Genomic DNA, 13,562 nt, shown 5'->3' with positions numbered 1-13,562 from the left:
AGCCACCATGCCTGGCAGATGTTTTATTTTTATGCATTTATTTGAAACTTCTCATTCTAAAAAGTATCTGAGGAAGCTTATAGAGATTGTAGAACCAGGGTATTTCTGAGTGAAAGGAAAATATATAAAGGGAAATCAATCTAAACTTAGGTAAAGTTAATATGCATGTAGAATACCATATACATTAAGGTCTTTGACAGTTCCTTAGTCACCCACAAATTTGAGCTTCCTAGCAGCCAAGCAAAAAAGGGAAGCACAATGATAAGATACATTTGTCTGCCTAATTAAAAACAAACCAATTATTTTGGATAAGTATGTCTCAAACTTGAAGGTACATTTGAGTCACCTGGTGTGGTGTTACATTTCAGGTTCTGAATCAGCAGAGCTGTGGTGCAGCTCTGATTGACTCCCAGGTAAAGCTATGCTGATACTGATGCTGCTTCTCCCTGAACCACCCTTTGAGTAGCAAAGTTTTAGCTGGCTCATGTGCACATATTCACAAAGCATGCTTACACATAAAAAATACAACCACACTAGGCCTGTAGGTTTTCCAGATAATTGCAGAATATATAAAATATTAAGCTTTGAGATTTCTAGCTTTAATTTGCACTCGATGTATTTTAAACATCAAAACCTCTATTTAGGCTGGGTGCAGTGGCTCACACCTATAATCCCAGCACTTTGACAGGCTGAAGTAAGAGGATATCTTGAGGCCAGGAGTTTGAAAACAGCTTGAGCAAGATAGCAAGACCCCATCTCTATAAAAAAAAGTGTTTTAAATCAACCAGGTGTGGTGATATGTACCTGTAGTCTTGGCTACCCAGGAGGCTGAGACAGGAGCTCTTGAGCCCAGGAGCTCAAGACTGCAGTGACCTGGGATCACTCCACTGCACTCCAGCCTGGATGACAGAGCAGCACCCTGTCTCTGTAAAACAAGACGAGGCTCTGTCTTCAGAAATCAGAGCAAGAAAAACAGAGGGTCAAACCTGTTGTAGGGTATCCGTCCGAGTCCCACAAGGCTTCCTGCCCTGGGAAACGGCACAGGATCAGAAAGAGGCGCTGAGGGTATCCTCACAGGCAGCAGCTGGCCCCTTAACTCTGAGGTCAGCACTCTTATTATAACCATGCTATTTCAAACCTTTTCAAACATCTCATGTTCATTTATTTATTTTTTTAGACAGAGTCTTACTACATCCCCCTGGGTAGAGTGACGTGGAGTCACAGCTCACAGGCTTAAGCAATTCTCTTGCCTCAGCCTCTCAAGTAGCTGGGACTACAAGCACCCACCACAACAGTTGGCTATTTTTTGTTGAAGTTGTCACTGTTTAGTAGGCTCAGGCCAAGTTCAAACCTGCCAGCCCCAGTATATGTGGCTGGTGCCCTAACCATTCAGCTATGAATACCGAGCCTTCTCATAGTTTATTTAGAGAAACATTCTTTAGCCTTTATAAATATTGTAAGACCACATTATAATAAACTTCTGGTGAGTCTGATCATTGACCAAAGAGACTGTTTACTTTTATTCTTAGAAATAGCAGTGGGCGGGGCACAGTGGCTCATGCCTGTAATCGTAGTGCTCTGAGAGGCCAAGGTGGGTGGATTGCCTGAGATCAGAAGTTTGAGACCCGCCTGAGCAAGAGCAAGACCCCTTCTCTACAAAAAATAGGGGGCAAAACTAGCCTAGTGTGGTTGGGGACACCTAGTCTTAGCCATTTGGGAGGCTGATGCAGGAGGATTACCTGACCCAAGAGACTGAGGTTACTGTGAGCTACGATGATACCATGGCACTCTACCCAGGGCAACAGTGTAAGATTCTGTTGTGAAAATAAAATTTTTTTAAAAAGTAGCAGGATTACAGGCACTGGGTCTAGCTTCAGAGCACCTAGATTTGACGTGCACTATGCCGTTTGCTAGCATGTCCCCTTGTACAAGTTATGCATGCTCTCTGTTTTATCAACTGCTGACTGAGACTAACGGCAGTACCTGTCGTAGGTGCTTAGATCAGCGCCTGCACGTAGGAGGAATGAAATCATTTAAAATACGCTTCCTGGCAGTGAAACATGAATGATAAAGTCACCTCCTCAGCTCTTTTCCTTGCACGCGTACCATGAAATAATGTATCTAGATTTGCAATTCTCTTTTGAGTAAAAGACACCAGATAATCATAAGCTATTCCTGCTATCAGCAGACATTTGAAGTTCACTCTGATGGAATCAGACTGTTGACCACGAATTGCTATAGAGAGTAAAAAGAAGCAACCTTTCTCTGTAGTTTTTGAATGAGGGCATCTCATTTGTGCAGGTGGTTTTGCTGCATTTCCAGTTCAGCAAGGAGCTCATCAATTCTTTGGCTCTGTGTTTGTAAAAAAGGCTGGAGAGGGAAAGTCTTAAAGCACAAGGAAAGAAAAAGAAATTACTTTGAAATTGCCAAAATTGTTGGGTTGTAAGTGTTTATTTAGAAAAATGGCTTTTTATGTTTAAGGCCATTTCGATGGTATTGTATCAGAATTGCATGCCGCCGGTAGTTTGCCATTAAACCAACATTTGTATTTCAAGCTATAAAAAAAATGAATGAAATAGAAAAACCAATTTTCTCTGGCATTTTATTCCCTTCCCCCAATCTCCGTACAAAGCATTTTTAAGATCTCTTTAAGCTGGAAGCACTTGGCCACATGTTATTTAAAATATATTAAGATATATCCACTTCCTCATGTACTACATATGCTTTATATATAATTTTATAGCTGCCTGGAATTAGGGAACATTTTTCCCTGCGGGTCCAACTGAATGGCGTTCCCATTGGTTAACTGACAAAATTTTGCATTTGGTAGACATTTAATTAAAAATTCACTCATTTTGATTTTGAGGTTTTACTTTTCTTATTTTTGGAGCTAATAATTTTGAGGGGGTCTCAAATTTTGGGAGGAGTCCTACAATATTCATAGATCCTAGGCTTTGTGCTCGTCAACCTGAGAATTGAAATGGCCCTATACACAACCCAATTCCAACTGAGAGCAGAAAATCGTCAAACACTTGGTAATGGCGTGGAACAGAGAAGTGGAGTGCTCCCTCAAAAAGAGCATTGCACTGTTTCCTGAGAAGCTGTGCTGGAGGGATATCGGGAAGTAGTAACCAGAGAGACACAGAGACGGGGAAAACAAGAGGCAGAAGGAGATACACACACAAATTGAAGACAGAGAAGGGGAGAAATTGAAAGATAGAGAGAGAATTCCAGGAAGATTGATCAATGCCCCAAGTAACATATACAAACAGCTTAAAATCCTGCAGAGTTATTCAAATGGCCTTTTGTAAGTCACCTGACTATTGCACACAATCCTAGTAAGATCATTTTAATTTGGATCTTAGCTTGCAGTTTACAAAACAGTTCTTAGAGATCATTGCATTTGAGACTTGACCCCAACCTTTGTATTCCAGGTGAGGAAATTGACTTGTTCACCTTATATTTGTAGAGCATTTTGCAGTTTTTAAAATGACAATTTCACCCCATTATTTTGCTTGTAAGGGCTACTTACAAGGCCTCCATACAAACCCATCTCCCCTAGTATAAAAGCTGCTTAAATTAGATGCACTACGGAGATTCAGAAGACAATGAAGATAACCCAGGCCACAAAATTAGGACTTCTCCTTTTCTTTAAAAAAGAAAAAAAAAACCACACATTTGAGATTATTACTTTGTTGCAGTTTCCATATTGAAATAACAGAAAGAAAACCAAAATTGACACCAATTCCATTTCAAAGTCAAATTTACTTTTTTCATTTCCCCACATCATCTTTAAGCCTTTACCTTTCATGCATATTCAGTTTTTGCATATTTACAGCCTTCTCGGGGTAAAATTTTATTTTCTGAATTTTCATTTGACCCAATACACTGCATACAAGCCATTTAACTCCCTTCAATTCCAATTTCTAAGAGACACACAAGAAAAAAACGTCAAGGTCATAGTTTTATCTTGAACATCTACACTTAATCCTTTGGCTGTGAGTGACATATTCTCAGAGTACAGAAGGCTGGGATTCTGGCTGCGTGACATGGGGGATTGACTGGTCCTCCATGAACTCCTTGGCAGATGCAATAATGACACAGATTATTTAATTCAAAACATGGTTTAGGTTATCATCTCTAGGAATGGACGATACATAAACGTTTGCATCATGAAGAGTTAATTCTCACCTCCCTTCTTCTTAACCAGGCCTTTTTCATAGGAAAAAAAAAAACAATTTTGTGGCTCCTACCTTCTCTGGCCTATTTTCCAATCCATTAAAATAATGGCCAACTCAAATGATCAATAATGATGTACTCACCATGATGTCATCCATCGCGTTTGTAACAGAGTCCACTTGCCTTGAAGAACACAGCACCCTCCAACTTCGGCCTCTCCTCACCTTTCTCCCTGTGCGTCATCCCTGCCATCATCTGATGGCTGGAGCTCGCCATCCAGCCATCAGAGGCCTTCATCCTCCAGGCCAGCTGCTCAGCTGTCCTCTCAAAGCCCTCTTCCCTTCTTTCCCGCTGGCTGACTTGTGTTAAAAGCTCAGTTAAGAAGTGTTCAGAGTGTGCAGTTGCTGACACAGGTGCCCTGCATGCTTTTTGCTGTAGATTACTTGCTCCTTGAGCTTAGCTCCAAGCTGTAGGAGCCCTTGGGAGAGCACGTCAATGTTATCTACCATGGGAATAAGTAACAAGGGCAGGTTCTCCTCTTTGTTTCCTTGCACCAGATAAAGAAGAGCAAAAAGTCAGGAGAGCCAAAATGATGTCTTTAGCGTTACGGCTTTGAATGATCTCAAGGTTCCTGGGTTAAGCTGTTCTCAGCAAAAAATATAGAAGTTGGACTCATGATAGTAAGAGCACAGAGTGTGTGGTCTACAGTTTGATCTAAAAATGACCAAATTCCACAATTTAACCCCAGAGCTGCTCAATTACGGCAGTTTAAAATTAAGTTGAGGACTTGATGCTGAATCAGTGAAAAGAACTTGGAGTTTCCAGAACAATCTGTAATCAAGAAAAGCCATCTGGAGGGGCTCTGGAAAGAAAATTGCTTCTGAATACCAAACGTCCTATTCTTTCTGTGGTGATGCCATATGATTGAAGAAAACCACTTTTGTCCACATCTGGCAAAGATGAGACGATCCTAAATGTCTGGCACGTACACTGGACCTCTAGTACTAAGGATGCTTGGAAAGACCTCTGCCTTCATAACATGGGCTATCCCACCAAGGTCATGGGCTGTCCTCTCATAATGCTTTGGCTTTTCTCTGGCTAACGTGAGACATGGGAACCTATTTATCAGTTTGTCAATAATTACTCTGACCTGGTTTATGGACCGTGCAGGCAGACCTTCCTTCCCAAGAGAAAACATTCTTATCCTCTAGTCATTTAAGCCAGGCCAGTTTACAAAACGTACCACTTAGCTAATGGTGCTTGGGAGACACATCTTTAAAAAAATTTTAAGCTGGCTCGGTGCCTGCGGCTCAAATGGCTAAGGTGCCAGCCACATACACCTAAGCTGACGGGTTAGAATCCAGCCCAGGCCCACCAAACAACAATGACGGCTGCAACCAAAACATAGCTGGGTGTTGTGGTGGGCGCCTGTGGTCCCAGCTACTTGGGAGGCAGAGGCAGGAGAATCACTTGAGCCCAGGAGTTGGAGGTGGTTGTGAGCTGTGATGCCACAGCACTCTGCACAGAGCGAAAGCTTGAAGCTCTGTCTCAAAAAAAAATTTTTTTTAGGCAAAGTCATTTATGCTTCCTGGGACTTAGTTACCCGGCCTGCAAAAAAAGAGGTGTTGGACTAAAGGACTAAATTTTCTCAAAGTTGCCTTCCAGCTGTGTGCTCTATGGACAGTGCATGTGGCGTGGGGCAGGATGCCACGGAATACCTGGGGTAGTGATGTTTGACCACAGGGGTGAGCAACGTGCAAAATTGTTGGTAAGTCTTGCAAGTGTGTAGGACAGGGTGGCCGGACACCTGCAGGGGAACATGAGAGATGAGAGTGGAGACAGCAGCCTGCCAGGGCAGGGCTACTACTATTAGCATTTACACAGCCCCTTTCTTTCAGCTACTTCAAAGCATTTTCTACAAACCCTGGTTCATTATTCCTTCAGTCATTGCATTAAAGAAAGATGGATTAGTGTCTTTTCAATTAATTCAAAGATAAAGAAACGAAGAATGGAGAATTTAAAGGGATTCTTCTCAAAGTATGCTACACTTGTAGAGGGGCAAGATATATTAGTATAGAGTGTCCATCACGGCTTTATCATTAGAAATAAGGACATGATCTAGAGGCTTATTTTTGGAGACCCATGTAAATTACAGCACAATCAACATATGAAATACCATGCAGCCATTAAAATCATGTTTATTAAGCATATTAGTGCAGTGACTCATGCCTGTAATACTAGCACTCTGGGAGGCTGAGGCAGGTGGATCGCTTGAGTTCGAGACCAGCCTGAGCAAAAGTAAGACCTTATCTCTATTAAAAATAGAAAAACTAGCCGGGTGTTGTGGCGGGTACCTGTAGTCCCAACTACTTGGGAGACTGAGGCAAGAGAATCACTGGAGTCCAAGAGTTTGAGGTTGCTGAGAGCTGTGACGCCAGGACACTCTACCCAGGGCAACAGAATGAGACTCTGTCTGAAAAAGGAAAAAAAAAAAAGAATATTTTGTCACACTGGGGAAATGGTCATAATTGAATAACATTAAGTGACACAAAAACAAGATAAGTCTTTGTATATCATGTCTAAATTGGAAATATGCTAATGTCTTAACAATGATTTTCCTCAGTGCAGTGGTACTAAGTTATTATGAAAGTTTTGAGACAGACTCTGTCTATTATTTCACTCCTAAGAAACAGTCAACAGCGTCCTTTCCCATTCACTCGTGCAAGTTTCAACTTGCTCGGCTTATTGGTGTTGCCGGAGGGCTTCATCTGTTCCCTTCCAAGCAGATTTTACATTTCTCTGTGTGTGTGTGTATGCGCGCGTGTGTGCGCGCGCGTGTGCGCGCAAGCACGAGCATGCACACACGCGCACACACACGCACACCGGTTGTGATTTATTCATTTTTTAATTTCAGATTGATATAATGGTACAAATGATTAGGTTACGTCATTTGCACTTGTTAGGTGAAGTCCAAGTTGTAGTAGAGCCCTTCACCCAGGAGGTGTACCATACACCCCGGTTACCCCGTTAGGTGAGAGCATACCAGTCCCCCTCCCCCTTCTCTCCTCCCCACCACACTTGATTTGGGGTTTTCCCACTGTTGTTGTTCATCCACTGGTTTCATATTAATGTTCTGTACTTTGGATACTTGCTTTTCCATTCTTGTGACGCTTTACTAAGGACAATGTTCTTCAGCTCCATCCGGGTTAATACAAAAGATGTAAAGTCTCCATCTTTTTTATGACAAAACAAGACTCAGGATGAAGGGTCAGATTTTACATGTCTTGATTTTTGTGTATCTCAAAACTTTTGTAATGACCCACAGGTGGTGGCTATTTTTTTCTTCATACTTTTCTGTACTTCTCAATTATTTGTGATTGAAAAAAAAATGGGCACACATTACTTTCATAATCAACTTAATATATGACAATCTTATGATTATAAAAGAGAGGAAATGTGTGTGAGAATGGAAGGGACCAATTAAATAGAACAGTAGGAAAGCCCTCACATACGACATGTGAGCTGAAACCCAAGAGATGAGGAAAAACCAGGTATTTTGAGAGCCGGGGAGCCCTCTGGGGAACCAGGTACAAAAGCCCAGCGGAAGGAATATGTTTGGAATTTTCTAGGTTTTGAAAAAAGGCCAGTGTGGGAGGGTGACGAGAGATAAGATCAGAGACATTGCCAAGGGCCAGAACACGTAGGACCGTGATGGAAATTTGGGGAATCCTGTGCAGAGGCCTGACATCATTTCCTTTACATCTTTGAAAGAGCCTTCTGACCAATAGGTAAGGAAGGGTGTAAGGGGCAAGCATGAAGTCAGACGCAGTTGGGAAAGCAGTGCAGTGTCTGTGTGAGACCTGGGGGTGGTTTGGGGTGGAGAGACAGCCCTGTGGGTTGGACTGTGCACCTATCTGGCTTATTCCCTGTGTGGAGGAATAATCATCATAATAGCTATCATTCATCAAGTTTTGCTCACTAATGCTCACCACAGCCCTATGACATCAGTGCAGTTATTAGCCCCATAGGAGCTTTAGAAAGGCTGAGTAACTTGCTCAAGGTCATATTCCACAACAAGCAACAGTGGGATTCACATCCGAGTTCATTGGCCCCAGAGCCAACACCCTTAACCAATCCCAGTGCTACTACTCAATCAGCGTTAGCTCTGCTTATTGACTGGTGGCCGTGGAGATGAGCAAGAGTGAGCAGTGAGCAGTGAGGGGTCTGTATCCCACACACGCTCTACCCCAACTGTAAACTCTCTTCCGTCTTCACCATTGCCACACCCACATCCTCTCCTGATAGCACGTGTGGTTCAACTCTATCTACCGCGTCAGGGTTGGGCTGCCTTAATTGAGGCAAAGCGAGATTTGGGAGGTGCTGCTGAGACAGACGCGTGGTAGAATAGAAACAGCAGTGCCCATAGCAGCTCTGCCTGCTCTGTAGCTAACTCGCAGGCTGTCTCATCTTTAAAGCTGGAGCTCATGCACCCCGGAATTCTGTGTGAATCCCTTTACTCTGTCATGGCCTGACATCCGCTTTTCTGAGTGGCCCATCTACACTTCACTGACAGTGGGAGTCGTTGTGTATTCTGCCCATCATCTAAGTAAATCCTATTTCCTTTTGATGAAATTGTTGCCTTGCATTTATCATCTTACCCATTTGAATGTAAGAAGTGGTCGGTGCAGTTGATCATTTGCAACTAATTGTGACTCAGATAGGGGACTAACAAGTAGCGAGAAAGGGCTGGAAACAAAGGCCAAATCAAGGGTAATAGTGTGTCCTTCCAGGCCACAGTAATGACCACTGTGCAAAAGCCACATCAGCCTGGGGGTCACAGGACACAGTGCTGGGAGCAGAACAAATCTGATCTGGCACTGTCACCCCGTTCCTGCCTCCAGTGAATCACCCAACTTGGAGATGGGAGTAGGAGACATGTAGGAATGCTATGTGTTTACCTCCACGGTCTTTCAACTTGGGAACATGCAAAGTAACAGCTCCTGTGCATTTCTGATGGTTCCAAGCATTGTTTTTCTGCTAGAATACCTGAGAGCATTCATTATTGGGCAAGATAAAATTAACTGAGCCTTTCTTCCTTTCTTATCTGTGTGAGAGAGGTACAATTTCCTCTAGGCAAACGTCTACATCCTAAGACGTGAAGACTGTCTGATCTATGGCGGGCGTATCTTTACGTGTAGCAAACCAGAGAGCAATATTGGTTATTTTCAGATGACTGCAGCTGGGGAGGAAGAATCAACAGTAATTCACTCACTCCTCCCCCAATTCTTCACTTCTGAAAGAAAACTCTCCTTCAGAATAATCACCCCACGAGTCTGGACCTCAGCATTCACTGAAGAACTTGGTTAAAATAAACTCTAGACCTGTTTATTGATTCTTTTTCTTTTCTTTTCCAGAAATCTTCTCTACGTCTACCCACAGAGGCTGAACTTCGCTAACAAGCTAGCATCTGCCCGGAATATTACAATAAAGATTCAGTTTATGTGTGGAGAAGATGCTAGCAGTGCTATGCCGGTAAGCAGGGAAATAAACATTTGCCTCAAACCAGGGTGGGCTGTACTCCCTGGTCAATTCACATGGATCAAATCCAGGGCTCGTCAATGTACAGAGAACGTCTGATTCAAGCCAATGCTACTCAGCAGGTGCGAAGGCTTTTGTTCCCCACTGATGGGGAAACAAGGTCAGGCTAAACTGAAAGCCCCTTTCTTAACTTATTCGGTGGAAAGACTTTGCAATATAGATCATTTTAGAGGACTGAAAAAAAAATCATAAGGTCTTTCCATGTTACCCATAGGACCACCGCTCTTAAAGCGTATAAGGTAAGGAGATGGCTCCAGTGTCTGCCACGTTTGCTGAACATCTTCTGCGTATACGCTGCATTACACACTTACCCAAGCCTCAGGTCACATCTGCTAATAATCCATGTGAAGTACTATCTCATGATATGCGTAACAACAGCTATGCTTTAATAATAATAATTAAAAAATAATAACATGGGTAACAAAAACACACCACCTCAACACTTTTTAAGAATGGATCCTCAGCCTGAGGCAAAATAGATATCGAATAATATATAATGCAGTGTGCCCTTGTTATCAAACATATGGGCTCATTGCCTGATGCACACAGAAGCTAATACTATGGGACCAGCTCTTGAGTAAAGGGGGGCTTTATGGTGACACCAGCCAGTAAGAAGGCAGGAGACAGATTCAAATTTGTCTTTACAATTTGGAGTCTGGTGCGTGGCGGACAAGGGAATGGATTTAGGAATGTTAATTGGCTTTTGATTTGATCCTTTACAGCTAGGTATGTTGGGGTAGCCCTGGACCTTCTGAGCCAATAAACCCCTTGTTTGTGAAAGAGTCCATTTGGGTTCTGGTCACATCTCGGTCTTCTTGGTTCCACAGGGAAGAATTATTGTTAGGGGTCAAAGCTGTTTCTATTGCACATGCCTGTGGCCTTTAGTCTCTAATAAAGCCCCTTGGAACCTCAGTTTCCCTTTCACAGCCAATTCTTCTGCACCAGTAGGACCAGTTATAGAAATCAGAACTCTTTTTTTTTTTTTAACTTTTCTTTTATTTATTTATTTATTTTTGGCCTGGGCTGGGTTTGAACCCGCCACCTCTGGCATATGGGGCCGGCGCCCTATCCTTTGAGCCACAGGCACCGCCCCAGAACTCTTAATGTACAAAATACAGCTCTGTGAGACCAGAACACTCTGTTAACCTGATGATAGTCAATTTGATAGCACCCAAATGTCGCTATTAGTTTGATCCTTTATATATTGGTGAACAGGTCATCTTTGGAAAGTCCAGTGGGCCTGAATTTCTGCAGGAAGTGTACACAGCCATTACATACCATAATAAGTAAGTATATTTCAGAGTTCTAAATATATGCAAGACTGTTTCGTTATCTCCTGGCTTTTCTGAGTCCCCTGGGTGATTCTTCCCAAAAGTTTTGATAATTCGGGGACAAAGGAAATTCATGCCAGTTCCGTGATCCTGTGTTGGAGATGCATAACTTTGCCATTAACTAAAACTGAAAAAAAGAATGTATCTTCAAGACTCAAATATGGTTTTGACTCTTCTGGAGACTTCTATCCTACTGTGATCCAGACAGGTTGTATAATGTTAAAAAGATAAATTTTCTAACTTGCTTTGAGGTACTGGAGTGGCCAGAAGCAGGCTCCAGTTCTCCTGCGTATGTCCTTGTCCTCTGGAGCACTCCGCACCTGCCCCAGTACAAACTTTAAGTTGCCCAAAGGAAACACAGCACTCTCATTAATATATCAGCAGTTGAGTCACAGAATCATGTCTAAACTGTTGCTCACATTCCACAGTTAACAGAGGGACATCTGTGCAGTGTCAGATAGAATTGGGTTTGATCCTGGCCTAGCAAGGATCCTTATAAAAGACTCCCGGGCCAGTTTCTATCCATTTTCCTCTGGGTCAATTATCACAGCCCCCAGGTGGTTACCCCTGGTTTTATTCCTCTAAAGATCCCAGGGCCAGTTCCCCCTCCTGTTTCCTGCACTTCCTCTTGCCCAGCCCCTCTGCTGCAATGCACCCTCTTAGAGGGAGCTCAGGGGACTCTCCATCGTGACCACACCAGCACCACATCACACTTCTCAGCTCCCTGCACACGTTTACATCAGTAAGTGTAACCTCGGCCCATGGCCCATTCAAGTACGTCAGTTGACCACATTCCAGGGTTGGGATAAGATTAGATGAGGTAATGTACGTGAAGAAGCTCTCGGTGAATCAGCGAGGACTCCCTAATTCAGTTAACATGTCTCTCCTGCATCATTCATTTGCTTCTCCTGTCCCTTGATGACAGCAGCCATGGGCAGGCTCTCTTCTGGGGGCAGAGATGGACAGAGGAGTCCTAGTAAGGCACCTCATCCCCTTTCAAATTAAGTTGCTGTCTTTTTCCATCATGTGGGAGGAGTTTCTTCCTGACAAAGGCTTTAGTTGGTGAGCGGTGGTGTAACTGACATGTATCTAATAACATGGTCTCAAGGACTTCCTGCTCAGGAGCAGAACAATGTGAAATGGGAAGCCTTAACGCCAGGCAGGCAAATTCTGAGGAGCAAAGGGTCTGTGGTGTTACAATTTAGAGTCAGAGAAGTCATCCTTCTTGCTAAAAGCTATTTGTGTACAATGTGCTTTTGAAACAGGTCTCCTGATTTTTATGAAGAAGTGAAAATTAAGCTCCCTGCTAAGCTCACAGTCCATCATCACCTCCTGTTCACCTTCTATCACATCAGCTGTCAGCAGAAGCAAGGAGCCTCCGTAGAAAGTCTGCTGGGATATTCAGTGAGTTGTTTGTAACTTGCCGACTCATGCTGCGGCTGTTGGTGCATCCAAGGCCCCTGCTGAGATAAACAATTAAATTCTATTCACTTGCTTTGTATCTTGTCAGAAGTAGCAAAACATGCTAAACCAGATCATGGCAAAGAACAGAAATGGTTTGACTTAGCAAACATCACATTTCAGGACTGGAAAGCTAGCAGGTGATAGACACTGAAGGAATACTCATTTTTTAAAGAAGCATTGCAATGTCTGTTATTTTTAAATTTAATATGTACACATCACATATACAACTAGGTCTTTTCCCCCCAAGGGGGAAACAGTTATTTCTTTCAAAAATATAAAAGGCAAAATGAACAGTGATGTTGCTCAGACACACACAAACATTGGCTATGAAGAAAAATGCTACTGCTTTGGCTCCGAAAGCAGTAAATCATTGATATTACCATCTCAGGAGCTCTCGGGGAATTTAAAATGCAAAGAACTTGACAGAAATTACTGCCCAAAAGAGCCCTGGTCAATATCTAATCATTGTTTAGTTGCATTTGATGATTGTGAGCTAGATAAATGACCAGAATCATATGCTGTAATAAATACCGCTTTACTCTTTACATCATCTGTTTCAGTGGCTGCCAATTCTCTTAAACGAACGTCTTCAGACTGGATCCTACTGTCTCCCAGTTGCCTTAGAAAAACTGCCACCCAACTACTCCATGCATTCTGCCGAGGTAACCAGCAAGCTGGCCGCCAGCTGCTTCTTGTCCAGCCGCAGTCTTGGATTACCTTCCCAGATGCCCTTCCCCTTCTCTTAGATGTAGCCTAGAATGCTCCCTGGGTTTTCCAGAGCACACTGTCTTCTGATTACACATTGTTCTCACAGCATGGGAGGGAGTAACAACTGGCTGGGAAACCTCATTCCTTTAGAGGGCAGCAAATCAGAATGTCTAGTGGATACAACCTGCACCCAAGGCAGCCTTACATTGCATTATCTACCTCAGAATAATAAATTACAGAAAAGGAGGCAAATTGAGCCCACCTGTGATAAGCAGCGGCTCC

At 43.0% G+C, this 13,562-nt stretch overlaps 1 protein-coding gene across 1 annotated transcript in view; it reads left to right on the top strand.

Moving 5' to 3' along the window:
* Positions 1-13,562, top strand: part of DOCK8 (dedicator of cytokinesis 8) — a 217,001-nt gene that overhangs the window by 119,305 nt on the left and 84,134 nt on the right. The window contains exons 15-18 of the mRNA XM_012814018.2: positions 9,594-9,711; positions 10,993-11,063; positions 12,374-12,512; positions 13,133-13,234. Of these exons, the coding sequence (XP_012669472.2) occupies positions 9,594-9,711; positions 10,993-11,063; positions 12,374-12,512; positions 13,133-13,234 (430 nt within the window). The remainder of the gene's footprint in view (positions 1-9,593; positions 9,712-10,992; positions 11,064-12,373; positions 12,513-13,132; positions 13,235-13,562) is intronic.

This window comes from Otolemur garnettii, unplaced genomic scaffold (genome assembly GCF_000181295.1).
Source record: "Otolemur garnettii isolate 467f Iridium unplaced genomic scaffold, OtoGar3 scaffold00006, whole genome shotgun sequence".
NCBI lineage: Eukaryota > Metazoa > Chordata > Mammalia > Primates > Galagidae > Otolemur > Otolemur garnettii.
This window is presented reverse-complemented; position numbering and strand designations above follow the sequence as displayed.